The sequence below is a fragment of the Taudactylus pleione genome, unplaced genomic scaffold (genome assembly GCF_031769625.1).
Source record: "Taudactylus pleione unplaced genomic scaffold, aTauple2 ptg000032l, whole genome shotgun sequence".
Lineage (NCBI taxonomy): Eukaryota > Metazoa > Chordata > Amphibia > Anura > Myobatrachidae > Taudactylus > Taudactylus pleione.
The window spans coordinates 31,972,140-31,990,591 of NW_028284434.1; the positions used below are offsets into that span (position 1 = coordinate 31,972,140).

Below are 18,452 nucleotides of genomic sequence, written 5' to 3' on the forward strand. Positions count from 1 at the left end.
TTTAATAATATGTTAATTGATATCTAGTGTGGCAGTATCACCAGAGATGGCACTGATGAGCAGCAGATTCTGTGTGGGGCAGGGGAGGTTCGCCCACACAGAAAAGAAATGATTCTGGGAAGATGTGTAAGGGGTGCCTTGCGGATAGAGCTCAGGTGTTTGCTGATGAGCAGGCAGACCAGTCAGGCTGCTGTTGGAGACAGTCTATGTGGGACTGTGTGCACCAGAGAGCCCAGTGAAGCTGAGCAAGCCAATGGGAGGCCAGGAGGCCTGAGTCTGTACCTGCAGGAGGCAGGGGGGACCCCAAACTCTCAGACTGTGTGACAATAAAGCAGTGAAGTTGCAGGCTGAGGAAGCCAGGGCCTATATCTGTAGGATACAGGGAAGGCCACCAAGACTGACTGTTTGTGTAGCTGTGGCAGCCAAGCCAAGCCAGGCTGGACCTGGCGATAGACCTGCAGAGAAGCAGGCAGAGATTGTGTTGGCAGACTAGCTGCACCATGATAGAGAGGGTTCAAGAAGTGAGTTAGACGCCCTAAATAGGGGCTAGGTTGTTTATTATTTTCTATTTCTGTTCCCTGGTTTGCATGCTGGAAGTAAAAGTACCATTTTCATTTATTTTACTGGAATGCCATGTGTGGACTCTAATTCTGCACCTAATCACTACACCACTGACACCAATCTACCGAGCTAATTACCCCCAAGTTATCACACTAGGTAAAGATGTGCATTCTCATAGCTATACTGTGTTTTCTGTGTAGGCAGGTTGCGGCTGCCAGTATTTCTAATCACTACTCTGAAGCCAATTACACAGTACAGTATAGGAGTTTTTGCCTAATTCAGAGATGTATGTAAAGCACACCTCCGATGTTTTTTAGATCTGCGCATCCGTAGAAGCCACACTGCACATGTGCAGATCTGGGTCTGTGATGCCGATTGCAGTGCCCCAAACAGCGCAACATGATTGACATGCTGCTGGCGTTTGGGGACAGTGACATGAAGCATCCAGAAAATGGAGGGCGTTTCGATGCCATCGGCTTAGTTCTTGGACGCAGCATCACTGGCCCCAACAGCGTGATTTTGCCGGACATCCTGAGTAACCTGAAGGTTACAAAGATATCCGATGGTGACACCGTTGACCCGATGCCTGCGTGATTGGACCAGCATCAGATCACAGGGGCCGCCAGTGGGTGTCTATTTCCTTAAAACGCCTCCAGCTGCTTTTGTATATTGTAGCACAGTTGCTGCGTACAACGGCTGCGCTACTGCATCCATCTCTGAATTAGGACAGTCAGTCATATCTGCTTATGAAATAATAAACCGTGACCACATAAAAAAAATTATTTTACTGTAATAAATTTAGAAGTGGCTGTCTTAATTATTCTCTAAATGTTGTTAAAACAAAAGTAATTACTTGTGGATATGTAAATTACCATAAAAGCTGACAAGTTGGCTGCATTATAAGGGCTTAAAGAGCATGAGATGTTTTTGATATGGTGTGATATTTCTTTTCCTCACTATAATACATTGGGGTCTAGTATTATAGTGTTAGGAGACAGAGTGAAAAGTGATTAGGTGCCAGCCAATCAGCTCCCAACTGTCATTTTTCAAACACAGCCTGTGAGATGGCAGTTGGGAGCTGATTGGCTGGCACCTTATCACTTTTCATTTGGTCTCCTAACACTGCTTAGTAAATAGACCCCATTATTTTGTTACCGGTTTCCTTCGAATAATCTACGCATAACCTCGCCTTAGCAGCCAGGATGGTTGGAATCTGTTTGCCCTATTTGGTATGGGGTATAGCCAGACAGGTCCGCTACATGGTCCCCACATCAGCTGTAATTGATAACGGCATAGAGCTAAACAGGTTGCAGGCTATTATACAAATGATACCAACGCCTGATTGAAGGGAAATAACGGACTAGCCTAGCTTTACTTTTTGACATGAGAAACTTGTGGACCATTTGCCGTTTGCAAAAGAGTGTATGACATACTCACATTATACCTTTACTTGTCTTTCACAAAGATGCTTTGTAGAATTTTACATTTTAGCAGTTTGTCCTTTAAAAATAGAAGAAACAACTAGAAAAATGTATTTATTAGGTTGTGTTGCAATTCACACAAGCAGACAAATGGTAAAGTCTTATCTCCTGCCAGATTTTGTGTTTTCTTCCCTAAGTGATGACATAAATACAAAGAAGAGTAAAAGGAAAAAAAACGTCTTCTTGGCAAACGCTGCGGCATACATAAATGTCACTGTCAGCAGATCCTTAGTGTGCAGAGATAAATCCGAATGTCTGAGAAGTCGGGAATAAATATCCTTTCAAGTTCACATATAATTCATTAATCTTATAACTTGTTCTGCTCCTCCGCTGCGTGTTCATTTATTAGGTCCTTGAAGCCGAGTTTTTCCAGCGGCTCCTTGGCCATTAGTTGTCTAAAGAAAGAAAATAAACAACAAACTCAAGATAATAATACCTTACAGTATGGCTGCATAAATAGGTTACGTTTTAATCTCATATGTTACAGCAAAATTAAACAAGTCAGATAATGGCAAAGAATACATCTCAGCTATAGTCCCGTCTATTTGAGAGCTGCTTGTCCCACATACGGGTTTGTTTTACCCTATGGACTAAAGCATGTGAGAGGCTTTCCAGTGGCTCATTGAGACTTATATACACGTCTTTACCAGATCCCCCTACTACTATATAAGTGGGGATTGCCATTACTAACTTTATATTTTCTATTGGCTGTACCCAACATCCTACTAGCACACCACGTCATCCGGGACAGCAGGGAGGAACCACCTGGGCGCCAATGTCGGACTATGCTTTCCGGCTGGATGCGCACAATTGCTTTAGCTTTCGGCCGCATGATTGTTCAGGTCCGTGAATCTGTGTCAGCGGCATCTATTGGAGAGTATGTTCATCTGAGCTGCCGGTGAGCAGCTAGCTTCCCCAGCCGGAACCGCTTGGGATATTATTGCAGTTACTCTCACTGATACTTGGAGTTAGGTTTTGTTTCCAGCATTCAAACAGAGGGGAAAATCTCTTTGTGCTGCCGGTGTGCAACCATTTTCTCCAGCTAGACCAATCCTGAGATTGTTACATAATTGCCATACGGATAGCTAGGGTTCCATTTAGCAGTAATCACGAGATTGGCTAGAATATTTTCCTCACAATTATTACTGTCACTTTTCCCCGCTATGCAGATAAAAAAACTTCTAAAGGGACAATGGTTACATTAACACACTGTCATAATATAGCAGCTGGGCTTTCGGCCATGGCCAGTCACCTCTCGCCTGTCCAGTGCAGCTCTCCTACAGATCTGGGATATTTAAATCATGCTTCCGCGTGATTTTAGTGAAATTTTGCTTGCTGACTAGACCCCATAGTGTGGTACCTATTCCCAAGATTAATACTATGATAATAAATTAATGGGAAAGCACTAGAACTCCCTCTTTATAGCCCGGACTTAGCGCTGTCACACTCTGCTCAAATTGTGTGACTTACCTTGCCATTTGCTGCAGGTCAGGATTTCTGGCTGACCTTGTTCGAGAACCACAACATCACTGACCTCACCATCATGCACTATGTCAGCTGTTCTTCCAGTGGGAGCGCTCCTGCCTCAGTAGCCTATCATGGACTTGCAGCAGATTCATATCCCCTATGAGAACTCCCACTGGTGCCAGAACAAAGAGTTGCTTCCTAGAGTTCAGTTCTAACCTGTGGCTCCTTTGTGCAGAAAGCCATCACTGCTATCTGGCTCATTATCTACAGTTCCTGTGTCCTGATCTGTGTGCTGCTGTATTCCAGTTTAGGAATCACAAGCTGCTCCAGTGAATTTACTCAGCAAACTTCAGTTGCAGTCTATTATCCAGCTCAGTGCAATCACCAGCTGCACTGATTAGAGGATTCCTGCAATCAGCCTGCAAGTCTGTTCCTGATCTTGGCTTTGTTCCTGACCTGCTTCTGTTTAATCTCTGGTACTGCGTTTGGTAATCTGGTTCTGACCTTGGCTATCCTCTGCGACCTGCACACGTCTGCTGCCTGGTACCTTGTTGTCCGTTTGCTTCTGACCCGGGCTGTTCACTACGCTGAAAGTTTTCTCCGCTTCATCCAGAGTTATCCAGCACCTGTATAGGGGAACCTATTCTGAGGGCAGCGACCTGTGTGTCGGACGCAGCCAAGCCCATACCCTCTTGCGAGGGTCCCTGGTGAATACCACTGGCACATTAGTCTCCGTGACTCAGAAATAGGTCACGCCAATCCCCAAATACGGGTTGCGTCCATTTGCCATCTGAGAGCTGCGACGGATTGCTCTGGCATAAAAAATATGGACGCTGCTGGTCAGACTCAAGTGGCAGACCCCAGTCTGGGCCTTATGAATGTGGTGAAGAGATTTGAGATGACACAAGCACTTGGCTGATGACACAAATACTTGGCTGATTGTTTTACCATGGCTTCCCAGTCTCAGAGAATTGTTTCAGACAGTTAACCCCTGCATACCTCCACTCACTGCTGAAGATTTTGCTGGTAACCTGCAACTAAATAACTCAGTTAAAAGGGACCACTACTCACAATTGTTCACAGACCTCCCAGTCACCAAGTAAATTGAATCCTGCAGAGCCTAGAGTATTTCAGCAAATGCTAGAGCAGCTGCAAAAGCTTGTAACCAACATTATGCTTATCCTACCAGAATTAATTTCTTCTGATTCTGACAAAACCCCAACTCAGTATAATAAAGCCAAGGAGTTTGCTGATTTAGGAGCCTTAAAGACTGTGGCCCTCATTCAGAGGCGCTCGCAAAATGCGAGCGGTCGCTCTGAATGTGGGCGGCCACTTGTTTTGTGTACTGCAGCCTCCTGGTCGCTAGCTAAGCTCTGGGTTACCACCCACAGCTTTAGCGACCAACCAGGTTTATGGTTGCGATGGTCGCGACCATCGGGGCTTGCGTCGAGACCCTAAGGTTGGGTCTCTGCAACCGCAAGCCCCAGGGAGCTTCCTGCTATGATCGAGCAGGAAGCTCCCCACTGACATCACTGCTGATGTCAGTGCGGCCAACCCACAAAACGGCAATCGTTCCTTAAGGAACGCCTCCGTTTGTGAAACCACCCCTCCTCCATGCCTACAAAACGGGGCAAGCTGTCGATCAACATCGACAGCCGCCCCTTTTATAGTGAGCTCCGGAGCGAGAGAATTTCTCTCTCGCTCCGGGGCTTGCGCATGCGCAGTGCGGCCGCTCCACGTGCGCAGGGCCTAAACATTGACCCGCTTGCGTGCGGGTCTGGATGAGGTCCTGTGTCCTCCGCCTCTGTACCGAAAAGGGAGAAATATCAGAGTTTTCCACGGCCCAAGCTGTCAGAAGCTGAACGTCAGCGGCGCAGGGAATTTCAACTTTGTCTTTACTGTAGGGGTCCTGATCATTTTATAAAAGACTGTTCTCTCTGTAAATCAAGAAAGGGTGACAAGTCTCAGTGTCAAAAGCATTAATGCCAACAAACTATCTAGATTGTCACCTTCAGTTCCAGTTTCCACTACTCTAAATAGGAGTGCTAAGGAAGTTGCCCAAAAAGGAACTTCAGCTCAAGATTGGGGTCCTGTAACCTGAGCACCCAATTCCAGCTTTGGAAATCAAAAGAGAGTGTTAAAATCTCCCAAAGTCAGTGAGAAGTCTGTTCCTGTAGTCTCAAGAGGAGTATACGATATTCAAACTCCAGCAGGAGTATCCGATGTCCAGACCTCAGCAAGGGTATCCGATGCTTCAGTCCAAGCAGAGATATTCGATGTTTCAGTGCCAGTGGGGGTATCCGATAATTCAATTCCAACAAGGGTATCCGATGCTCAGACTCCAGAAGGATTATTCTATGTTCAGAGCCCAGCAGTGGTATCTGATGTTCTACCTGTAAGCAAAGTGTCCAATATTTCAACCGTAAAGGGGGTATCCAATGTTTCAGATGCAAGAGAGGGGTTCGATGTTCCAGCCCCAGTAGGGGTATCCGATGTGTCACCTCCGATAAGAGCATCCAATGTTCCAGTACAAGCAGTGGTATCCAATGGTTTGGTTCCAGCAGGGGAATCCTTTGTTTCAGCCACAAGAGACATACACAATGTTTCACTCTCAAGAGAGGTGTTTGACTGTTCAACCCCAGGAGGGGTATCCGATGTTCTAGTATCAGCAGTGGTATCCAATGTGTTAACCCCAGCAGGGGCAGACGATGTTTTGGCCTCAGAAGGGGTATATGACTTTCCAGCCCCAGAGGGGGCATCTGACTTTCCAGCCCCAGAGGGGGCATCTGATTCTGTAGCCCTAGTAAGGGCATCCTACTTCGTAGCCCAGAGGGGGCATCTGATTCTGTAGCCCTAGGAAGGGCATCTGACTTTGCAACCCCAGAAGAGGTGTCTGAGTTGCCAGCCCCACGAGGGGCCTCCAGTGCCTCAGCCCCACGAGGGGCCTCCAGTGCCTCAGCCCCACGAGGGGCCTCCAGTGCCTCAGCCACATGGGAGATTTCTAGTGCCAAGATCCCAGCAGGGATTCACAGTGCCATGGATACAGACATGGATTCTGGTTTGCCACTTCCTGAGAGCATCACCATGTGGACTACTAGTACGGTCCAGAGTCAGAAAGGGTCATCTAAACTTCCTGTTCTATCCAGTTCCAATGTGTCCGGTCTTAATCCAGTTTTGACCTCTACGATTCCTGCCAGTTTTAGTGTCTCCAATCCAAATCCGGTTGTACCTATTCAGCCGAGTGATAGCCCTCCGTCTCCTGGTTCCAAAAAGGACTTAGAGTTCTCACAGATCAATGTAATACCTGCTGCAGTGGGCCCTTCACCCGATTCTCTGCTTAGAAGTTCGTGGATGATCGACCATCCGTTTATTTTGATGGCGATTTAGATCAGTTTTACGCCTTGGCACGTCAATATCTTTCTGATGTGGATTCCGGATTGTTGCCTTCACTTACTCCTGCCAATGTGGTAAAATATTTCCTTTTGGCCTTTAGGGGTAAAGCTTTGAACTGGGCTAATCCACTGATAGAGACCAAGGATCCCATTTTAGAAGATCTCTCAGCTTTCACTGAAGCGGTACTGCAAAGGTTTGCTCAAAAAGCCTTAAGATCAGCACAAGGTCCACAGCCTTGGAGTCACTTCCTTGGCCCCTCTCCATAAAGGCTCCTCTGGGTATCCTGGTCATCTGGATTCATCATCCACTTCTGGTGCCGTTTCCAAGGAAAAAAATTAGATTCTGACTCTAGACTTGGATTCTGATCCTGATCCTGTAGCAGACAAAGCACCTTTCCTATGTTTAGAAAGGAAGTTTTAGTTGAACCAGAGATTTCGTCTCTTCCGGGTGGATCAAGACGTTCCCGAAAGGGCAAGAGGAATCGCTGAAAGCATTAAGTCTTACCATGTTTTCCGATTCTCCAATGAAGAGTTGTTTTGGTTATCAGAGATCTATTCAAGTTTTTTTTTTTCTCAAGTCATAGGGGTGTCCGGAGGCCACCCGTTAGGAGGGGGGTAATGTCACACTCTGCTCAAATTGTGTGACTTACCTTGCCATTTGCTGCAGGTCAGGATTTCTGCCTGACCTTGTTCGAGAAGCATGACATCACTATCATGCACTATGTCAGCTACTAGCATTCTTCCAGTGGGAGTGCTCCTGCCTCAGCTGACCTCTGCAGCCCATCATGGACTTGCAGCAGATTCATATCACCTGTGAGAACTCCCACTGGTGCCAGAGCAAAGAGTTGCTTCCTAGAGTTCAGTTCTAACTAGGGATGTGCAGGCTCGGATAAGTCCGAATCTCCACGCCGAGTTCGGATTTTTCCCTCCAAAAATCGGGTCTCAGAAAGAGGCAAAACGTCATCTTTCATGGACAAACTTCATCATTCCTGGACAAAAGACCATGGAAGATTATGTTTGTCCATGAAAGATGACGTTTTGCATCTTTCTGAGACCCGATTTTTGGAGGGAAAAATCCGAACTTGGCGTGCAGATTCGAACCTATCCGAGCCTGCACATCCCTAGTTCTAACCTGTGGCTCCTTTGTGCAGAAAACCATCACTGCTATCTGGCTCATTATCTACAGTTCCTGTGTCCTGATCTGTGTCCTGCTGTATTCCAGTTTAGGTATCACAAGCTGCTCCAGTGAATTTACTCAGCAAACTTCAGTTGCAGTCTATTATCCAGCTCAGTGCAATCACCAGCTGCACTGATTAGAGGATTCCTGCAATCAGCCTGCAAGTCTGTTCTTGATCCTGGCTTTGTTCCTGACCTGCTTCTGTCTAATCTCTGGTACTGCGTTTGGTAATCTGGTTCTGACCTTGGCTATCCTCTGCGACCTGCACACGTCTGCTCCCTGGTACCTTGTTGTCCGTTTGCTTCTGACCCGGCCTGTTCACTACGCTGAAAGTCTTCTCCGCTTCATCCAGAGTTACCCAGCACCTGTATAGGGGAACCTATTCTGAGGGCAGCGACCTGTGTGTCGGACACAGCCAAGCCCATACCCTCTTGCGATAGTCCCTGGTGAACACCGCCTGCACATTAGACTCCGCGTCTCAGAAATAGGTCACACCAATCCCAAAATACGGGTTGCGTCCATTTGCCATCCGAGAGTTGCAACAAGCGCCCTGTGACATGTGTGCAGTCCCAACCCTGAAAAAAAACCTGCACAGTTACACACTTGCCGATGTGGGAAGCGATGGAGCGACGGTGGGGGCCATGCTGCATTCGGCAGCATGGACCTTGCTAACGATATCCCCCGTCGGCCCTGCATGTAAAGCCCACGGAGGATGTAGTTTACGACGCGCTGGAGCGCGCATAGTCAGCGACATAGCAGGTACACACTAGACGATCTGCCGGACATATTGTCTAGTGCAGGGGTGGGGAACCTTTTTTCTGCTGAGGGCCATTTTGATATATATAACATTATTTGCGGGCCTGGTGCAGGCCACGCCTCCTGTGTGATGTCACACCGGGGCGGGGACACAATTACAATGCCCGGAGCATCCTCAGGATCCTCCGAGGAGCTGTAAGGGCAGCGGTGTGACCGTCTGCAGCGACTTAAGGATGCTGCAGATGCCTCTCCTGCAAAGATTTTGGCTGCAGGGTGCCATTCTTGGCACCCTGCTAGGCAAATGAGGTTAGCATAAAAAAGCTCAGAGGGCCAGACCAAATGACTCCGGGGGCCTTACACTGCCCCCGGGCCTGAGGTTCCCCATCCCTGATCTAGTGTGTACCCAGCATAAGTGCATGATCCAGTACTACTACACAACTACAATATAATTATACACCCCAAACAATCCTTATCTTTCATACACTTTATTACAGTGCACCAACCTTTCCATTCTACACTCCAGGTATTCCTTTGACTCTTCCCTGCACAGATTGCTCTGAAATCTGTTCTCCCGTAAACAAGTCATGAATATCTCTTTCAACGGTTTACATTCACCTGTAAAAAAACAATCAAGAAATTATGCACACAACAAAAAAACAACAACTTTAGCTGCACTCAGTATTGAAGAAATATACAATATATAAATAACTAGAACTCGATACTCTGTAAGCACTACCATCAGTTATCAATGGTCCCTGAATTCTGCAAATGTGTCACTATAATATATAGCCCATTTTTTAACTGCATGATAAAATTCCTCTAATTCTCCATATTCATAACAATTCTTACCATGCATATATTCTAAGGGGCTGAAGAAGATCATATTTACTGAATAGTATTTAAAATGCAGAAAGTAGGTCATAATCAAATTCAGTAAGTATGACATGATGAGGAATGTAGTTCTCCCAGGGCCCGACAAGGCACGGGTTTAGCAGCAGTCTCCCTGGAATGTATTTTAAAATAAGGGCAACATTAAACAAATGGAGAGACTGCAACATATATAAAATGTGGCACAAATGACAAAAAAGTACCCAGCTTACAAGAGTTGGATATAATTAGTCCCATATGGGCGATATTAGAAAAGTGTGGTGAAGAAACCGAAGTTCCTAAGGTAATGTATGGAATAAAATTAAGCTTAGACTCCGTCAAATTATTTAAAAAGGAAAAAAAAAAAATACAGTTTTAATAGTGATCACCTTGGTATCTGCTACAACTAGGACACTTCTAACAGATATAATAGGTGACCTGACCACTGATAACTGGGCAAAAAGAAGACCTGGTTTGTCTGACATGATGTTGTGCAATCTGATCACGGGATAAGATAGTGCACCTAAAAAAGGGCCACGGTCTCATGGGGAAGGGCCAGGGAAGAGATAGGGGAGGCCGGGAGATGCTGGGGATAAAAGAAGAAGATACTACAAGTGTGAATGATAATAAACAGGAAAAGTGACTGGCCCGAGCAGTGCCCCCTGCCCTGCGGTGCCCTGTGCCATGCACAGGTCGCACTACCCTAGTTACGGCCCTGCTGGCTTGCCCTGGCAATAAGCTGGGTTATCCACTGAATGTGAACGGGGTATAAGAGCTCCAAAAAAATTTTACAAAAATGACAACCAACACACAGAAACAAACGAGGAAATATAACGGATCAAAGCAAATATCTCTCATAACACGTTTCTGAAGACCTTTGTGTGTGTGGAACCTCTGAAAGTAACATTTGTCAATGATATGTACAGGTCCAATTACATGACCTATGTGGATCAAATCGAATGATTTTGATACTAAGCCATCGCATCACTTGATTTCATGTTGGAAGCCTGGTAGCCATTCAATGCCGGGCTTCTGATATCCATCCCGGGTAAAAGAAAGCGAACATCTCTCTGATAATCCCATAAGGAAAGAAACGCGTTAGAGTACTGGACCTTATCTCCACAGCGGTATTTCCACCAAATTGTGCTGTCTCCTTTTTTTTTTTTGTACAAGAGACTGTGGACGCTGGTAAATTGCTCCACTTTACAGAGCTCATTGGGACAGGTTGCAGACAAAGCACCGTTACGAGGAGACACGCTAACCAGGCAGCGTGTCACTACCCAGATTGAGAGGCAGAGAGCTGGGTATTGCCAAGCCGCCACTTGGGTTGCATCGTGCGGCAGATAGCGCTCCAATAGAGATCTGCCGTTACAAAAGTCCCACTCTGGTCGGATTGTGGTACAGAAAACGGGGGCCCCGTGAAGTCGCTACTTTGTAACCATCTCACGGCAGACGCCGCTTTGTATTTATTCAGTTCGGATTGAGGTACAGAGAATGGGAGCCCTGTGAAGTCGCTACTTTGTGACCATCTTACGGCGGACACTGCTATTGCATTCACCACTCGCTGGCTGTTCCCTCTAGTGAGGGTTGAAAAGGTAAAACCACATATAGCGCCAGCAGACTCAATAAGGTTATTCATTGACTTTTTATTAATATCAACAAATGACTTAATAAATAGTTCTGCTGGTTAGATGTTCTAACAGTAAACACAACAAACACTCTTACAGTGGAGACCAGTGAAGAATATCTTCTCATACTATGGGGGGTATTCAATTAGGCTGCGAAAAGTCAGAATCAGCGATAGTTTATCGCCGATGACGTCATTTTCGCTTATTTCAATTATCCCCGTATTCAATTTCAGAGACTTTTCGCAGGTTTGAAAAAAAACGGGAATAACTTTTCACCAATGTTTACATGGCGAAAAAAAGTGCCGAATTGGGGTTTAGGGGTACAGGCTTTAAAGAAATAGCCTGCATCCCTGGGAATAGCCCCTAAAAAGCAACTATGTCAAAAAAATATAAAAAAAAAATAAAATAAAAAAAATAGGGACACCCCAAAAAAATTTTTACGTTTTGGGGGTAAAAAAAAAAATAAAAAAAAAATGGGGAGCAGTGTTAAAAATAGCAAAATAGGTTCAGAGGTATTCTGTAAGTATACAAAAAGAATATGTCTGCGCTATTGTTCACAAATACAATAATAAAAATTAATCATAAAATATCAATTTATTGCACATGTATCTAGAACTGCAGTTCCTATAAGCATTTCAATTGAACAACTTGATTACATAGGATACCCAGACAGTATCTGTATAATTAACCATATAACAATGGTAAAATATTGGCACAAGAATATGTACATGTAAAGGTATTTACCTTCTATTTCTATGAACCTAATGGAATCATGGTATTTGCACCATCGGGACCCAGTGACCTGCCGGAGCAGACGGACCCCCTCGGGCTGCATGAGCTGTTGGTGAGCGGCCTGTTGTATTATCATTTACATCCACATGTGCTACATTGTGTCCCTCAATTCAACGGACACCGTGGATGTCAATGACATTGGATTATCCAAAACTTTGCTACTTGTTTCCATTCAATAGGAGTTCATTTGGGAATCCCATTCATTTAACCCTGGGGACATTGTGAACACCACTCGATTTAGACAATTGCTGTTTGTCTTTTCCCCATATTTTGTCTTCCACCACATGGTGGGACATTAATTCATTATTCGTTTGTTTAATGTGTTTTACAGCTAGTATTATTCTTGTGCCATTATTTTACCATTGTTATATGGTTCATTATACAGATACTGTCTGGGTATCCTATGTAATCAAGTTGTTCAATTGAAATGCTTATAGGAACTGCAGTTCTAGATACATGTGCAATAAATTGATATTTTATGATTAATTTTTATTATTGTATTTGTGAACAATAGCGCAGACATATTCTTTTTGTATTCTTCCAATTGTTGAGAGGAATTTGGCAGTCTCCTCTATATGTCAGCTGCTGTGTAAACAATTAGATCACCAAGTGGAATAAGCGCTCCACTGATTTTTCTATTGGTATTCTGTAAGTATGCGGCAGGTGTTTTCTAGAATAGGCTATTAGCGGCAGGTGCATTTTTGCAGAATTTTAAAAAAATTAGTTTAGGGACTTAAAAATATGCTACTACCCATTTTCATGTACCCCAAATTTGATGGGACCACTTTTAAAAACGAAGAAAAAACCCTGAGTGCTCTTCTGCATCACTTCTTCAATGTCGGGTAAAAAACACTGCCGAGGCTATTTAAAAATGCAGAACATATTCTGCAGAGCTAAACGGGGGTACCCACAGTGATCCCCCATGTCTGGACATCATTAGAGGAGACCAGGATGAATTCCCAAAAATTCCCCTATTTTTCCCCGATACTTACCTTTCCGCAGGCTCCTGTTTTCGCAGGCTCCAAATTGAACACGGGGAAAAAGCTGGCACGCGCCCAATACATTATCCCCAGAAAAGCTCTGATGTGGAGCGAAAAGTCCAGCACGGACTTATATATATATATATATATATATAAAAAATCTTTTCTGAATATACACAGCCTGTGTGTGGATCCAGCAACTATTCCCATATAGAGACACTCCTCCTCAGCTGGACGCAGCTGTGAGGATATAATTGATACCCGTGTCTGGGATTTATATTAGAGCTGTGGGGATTTGGACACGTATTGATACTGTGTTGTTCTTAATATATCAAATTATTGCTACTTACTTGTATTGTATTTACGTGTTTTTTATTGTGATGCTTTCTTTTTTAGATTGAACATTGATCATCAGAGTGTTGATATATGTCTTATTAATACATTTGTTTTATTAAACTGTGGGTACACTGCACATTTTCTCATTTCACAGCGCTGTTTTTTAAATATTTGTTATTTCTGTTTTGGTTTGCCACCATATAAACAGCTGTGTGAAGTGACATATTAAATCAGAGGTTCAGTTCACGTTTTGCAGGTCATCCAGCAGGTGCACAGGTGTATTAATTACTCACTGACACATTTTAAAAGATCCACAGGTAGAGCTAATGCTTTCACTTGTGATTCTGTGAGACGACCTGGAAAACATGCACTGTTTGGGGTCCTGAGGACAGAGTTTGGGAACCTGTGATCCAAGTCATAAAATTAGATAATGTTTATCTACAAAAAAATAAAAACACTACTCTCCAAGAACAACACTGCTGCCTATTTAAAATCTGCTAAGACCACCTGTAAGAGCCAGAAGACTTCTGGAAGAATAGTCTGTGGATGGATGAGTCTAAAATAGAACGTTTTGGCTTAAGTGAGAAACTACATATTTGGATAAAAACAAAACACTGCATTCCGATATAAGAACTGAAGATAGGAATTGAAGCAAAACCACAACCATAGACTTAAAACAATGGTCAGAGCCGCAGAGAACTGCCACAGGCTGGGTAGTAAGGGGGCCAAATTCCAGGGAGACGTGGCCACGTCCCTTCAAAAGGAATAAAAAAAAACAGTTTTCCCAGCGCCATCCACACAGGGGGGACATTTGTCCCACTCAGCAGCGCTGCAAAGTGGGACAATGTTCCCTTAGCAGCTGACCTGGGCCGTGCCCCCCAACAAGCCCTGGTAATTATTAGCCCATTCCCCCCTCCCCTCAACGCCCCTGACAATGGGTGTAGCATTTGACTGTTTGCATTTTGGAATGGCCGAGCTAAATGCCTGGTACACACTGTGCAGATTGCTCTGCAGATCAGATAAATGCTCAGATCCTCAGGTTATGTACATACTGATAGAAATATCGGCCGTTCCATTGTGCGGGCAATATATCTAGTGTATTGGCGTGTCTGTACACCAGATATGTCTGTGAATGATGTCATTCAGACATATCAGATTGGGCCTGCAAGCACAGCCGATATATATGAAAAATATATCTGTCATCTGTTGGTGTGTACGGACGACCCACCAATCGCCCGTACACTTGCTGCAGGGACCCAGCAGTGATTGACATTTCAACTGGGCGGGCAATTTAAATGCCAGCCCAGTTGTGATGTCAGCACTGATAGCTCAGACACACATCATGCGGACTAGTGTGTACCGGCCATCAGAGTGATTACCTGATCAGTGTGCACCCCATACACACTTAGCTGTTTTTAGCTCTGTGTGTACTGTCTTCAATGGGATTGGGAGGTCGGGCATCTCAATTTTCAAGCAGCTCATCAGATGCAACATTTATTGGTGATCAGCACGATAATTGCATAGGTGTGTACACAAATATACTCTAGATCAGTTGTGGCTGAACTTGAACCAGGGTGTTCACGCCATCAAGATGAGTGGACGCAGTTCTGTAAGAAAGAATAGGTCAAATTTTCTCCAAGCCAATGTATGGGACAATTGTAGTAAACAGTCAATTCAAGTCATACCTGCCCAAGGGGGTCACACCTTTAGGTTTAGGGCTCCCGGGGGGGAACTTAGGGTTAGGCACCCCCCCAGGAAGTTAGGGTTAGGCTAGGGGGAGGGTGGGTTAGGGTTAGGCATCCCCAGGGGGGACTTAGGTTTAGGCGGTGGGGAAGGGGGGGGGATTAGGGTTAGGCACCCCCAAGGGAGGGTTAGGGGGTAGAATTAGGTTAGTGAATACTTACCTAGGGACGATCAGGATTTTTCATCCTTGTCGGGCTGCAGCTGTCGGGATTTGAACCGCCGACCAAGGGTCCAGCGCTAAATCATGCCGATTCCGCACACATTGATCCCTCCTTTGACCACACAATCTGTGAAATGGGCGTTTCTGGGCGGCGAACATGCGATCACATGGAACTGATCTACCTCATGGGAGTGTCATGGGCGTGTCGTCCAACTTCAGCGCTCAATCACAGAGTGCAGACGAAGGCGAGATGTCTATTTCTGCCTGATCTTTTACACCGAGCATGGGACTGGGGAAAGTCCTGATACTGATGGCTGCGGATGTCAGAACAGAGAACGGGATAGGCTTCCACATGCAGCTGCATTGGCTTTTTCTATGCCATGGTGGAGTCTCTCATTACCATAATGTAGTAAGCAGGCATCCACAGATAGACGGAAAAGCAGCAGGAGATGCGAGAAACTGCGAATCTGCCCCATATTGTCTAGCACCACTGTAGGTCACATCCGTTGTGCTTTAGATAAATGTACATCTCTCCCAATGAGGACGACAAACAGGTGTGCATGCTTTAATATTGTGTTTATTCACTATCTACATGAGACTGTTTTGCGCTTATGGCTTTCTCTTTTAATCAGTGCATTGCTACATTGAAATGACAAGTGCTGACACTGGCATGATTCGTCCTCCAGTGTCAGTGACAACCCTAATACCCAAGCCACAGACGTACCTGAGTCGCAACACACAGGGACACAACTCACCAAAGTGATCCAGAGGGAAAGATCCCTTTTCTGGAGGGCGAGGTTTAAACGTTTTTACTCCGAAGTTCATTGCAGTAGACATGTTTGCGGTGAACTTGTGCTGGCCTGTCTCTCCTGTTGTGCTTCCTGTAACAACCTCTTCCAAGATGGACACACCGAGCTCGACCACTCTAACTGCGCATGCGTAGGCGGCTTAACTACAGCGTCTGTACAGCTTCAGTTCAGCGTGCTCACTGCGCGTGCGTGGTGGGGACGATTGTGCTGGCGCCCTTCAGTACATACAGTACACATATATTATTCCTTTCTCCATAAACATATCTCTCCCGTTGCTGCTGACTCTGATCTTCCCCCAGGCCCATAGTGACTCTGGTCACCAGTCACCTTTTTCCTGCTGCATGTTGAAAAGAGGTGTAAAGATATATATTTAAATAAAGATAATTTAAACTAGATTATGTACAGGAAATATTTACAAGTTGAGAAAAAATTATCGATAGATAAATCTATATAGATTATAGATATAGCGTGCAATCATGGGTACACATCAGAGGATATGTACGATATGTTGCTCCAATCCAAGGGATCATTCAATATACCGGTTGATGTAACCATTAGATTGGGTACACACTAAATGATGTGTGTACCCCCAGCGAGGCAACTGACGACCCCCCCTCACCCGCCGACGGGCCGACATATCAGGCGACTGGCACACATTAGACGATCTGTCCGCCCCTGACGCATCCCGCTACATGGGCTCGTCAGCTGTATCGTCAGGTTGAGCTGCATGTAGGGCCGACCTGACGATACAGCTGACAACCCCACGGGAGCGCGCACTTCTTGACATAGTGGGTACACACTTAACGATTTTGATGATTTGCCGTACCGATCCGTCAGAGTCTATGTGTACCCAGCTTAAAATTAATAAACAGTCTGCGCATCCACTGATGTTTAACCCTCTCAACGTGCCATGATATATGTAGAAATCGATTGGCAAAGGAAATTGTATCATGAACCGTCGTAATGGTCTAATGGTGTCACAGTATGAATCTATGAGTATATATAAGTAAAAATATCTAATGTGCTCACAACACAAACACAGGATTGTCAAGATAGCAAAAAATATAATTTTAATATACCAAAAGAACTAAAATATAAAATGAATAAAAAAATAAATGAAAATAAATGAGAATATACACATGTAGCATCACATACTATAAAACATATGCCCATAAAGACCTCTGGTAAATATCAATTGTAAATTGTTGCAGACCTCATGAATAACAAGCAATAAAGATCGCTCTCAGGATTAAAGTCCCGTCAATGTGGATACTTTTCTGTGAAAGTGTATCAAAGAGTGCTCTCCGGCTATAAATGTCAGACAAACAAATTGGCAAATGTAACTTGTCACAGGTACATAGAGGCCTTCCTTGTGAGTTAATTAGTGAAAATATCCAGCATAGACCTATATTAAAGGTGTATGGTTACTCACAAGATCTCCTGCGATTCGGAACAGTTGTGACCGTTTACATCAATATACTCACAGTCCCAGCGGCTCTGATCCTTAGGCAATCAGTAGCTGGATAATTCAGCTGGTTATGTGTTTAGGAAAGAATCCTGGACTGCAACCCTGAATATATATAATGAGAGGTGCTACCTGTTGAGACTTTAATTGTAGTCACAGAAACAGACAGATCACAGGTGCATATTTTTGTCTTCTATATTATCCTGATATTTCTGTGTAGCTGATATAGCATCTCTACTAATTCTGTATCTATAAGACTACTTATTGAAGGTATATGTCTGTAAAGGCCATATGTACTAAAACTAATTTATATGCATAAGGAGGTATAACCTGCATGAGAACCCTCTGTTCTCAATCTATTATGAACTAAGATTTTCGCCAATCTGTTTGTTCACACATGTATATGTAAGTTACATTTTGTGTAATATTATTTACTATTAGGTATAGGTGTCAGCACATTTTGGATTATGGCTATACTTGCAATTACGTGCAATCTGAAACCAATGTAATACTCCATTACTGATATATTAATAGATATTCAAAGTGGGACTTACTCATTACTCCATCTATGACGTTTATTCATATATATGCATTTTACGATATACATCTTGGAGGCTAATACAGTTGTTAGATCACTGTTATCACACTGTATTCAGTTAATAATTGGAGATTTCAGATATGTGCATGTATATAGTCGCAGATACTATTAAATCGTTCTCACTAATGTGGCAATGTATCTTTCATGAACTCCGAATCTATATGTGAATAGATTTTTGCCGCACCTTCTTTATATGTTTTTTTTTGTGTGTGTCATTGTCATATGTTTGTGTGTTTGATA

General features: G+C 44.3%; 1 protein-coding gene across 1 annotated transcript; it reads right to left on the reverse strand.

Moving 5' to 3' along the window:
• Positions 1–2,080: 2,080 nt before the first annotated feature.
• Positions 2,081–16,360, reverse strand: COX19 (cytochrome c oxidase assembly factor COX19). Its single transcript, XM_088451868.1, has 3 exons — positions 16,096–16,360; positions 9,338–9,449; positions 2,081–2,437 (listed from the first exon to the last, which is right to left on the reverse strand). The coding sequence occupies exons 1-3, from the start codon at positions 16,175–16,177 to the stop codon at positions 2,350–2,352; spliced, it is 282 nt and encodes a 93-aa protein (XP_088307994.1). The 5' UTR covers positions 16,178–16,360; the 3' UTR covers positions 2,081–2,349.
• Between the last annotated feature and the right edge of the window lie 2,092 nt (positions 16,361–18,452).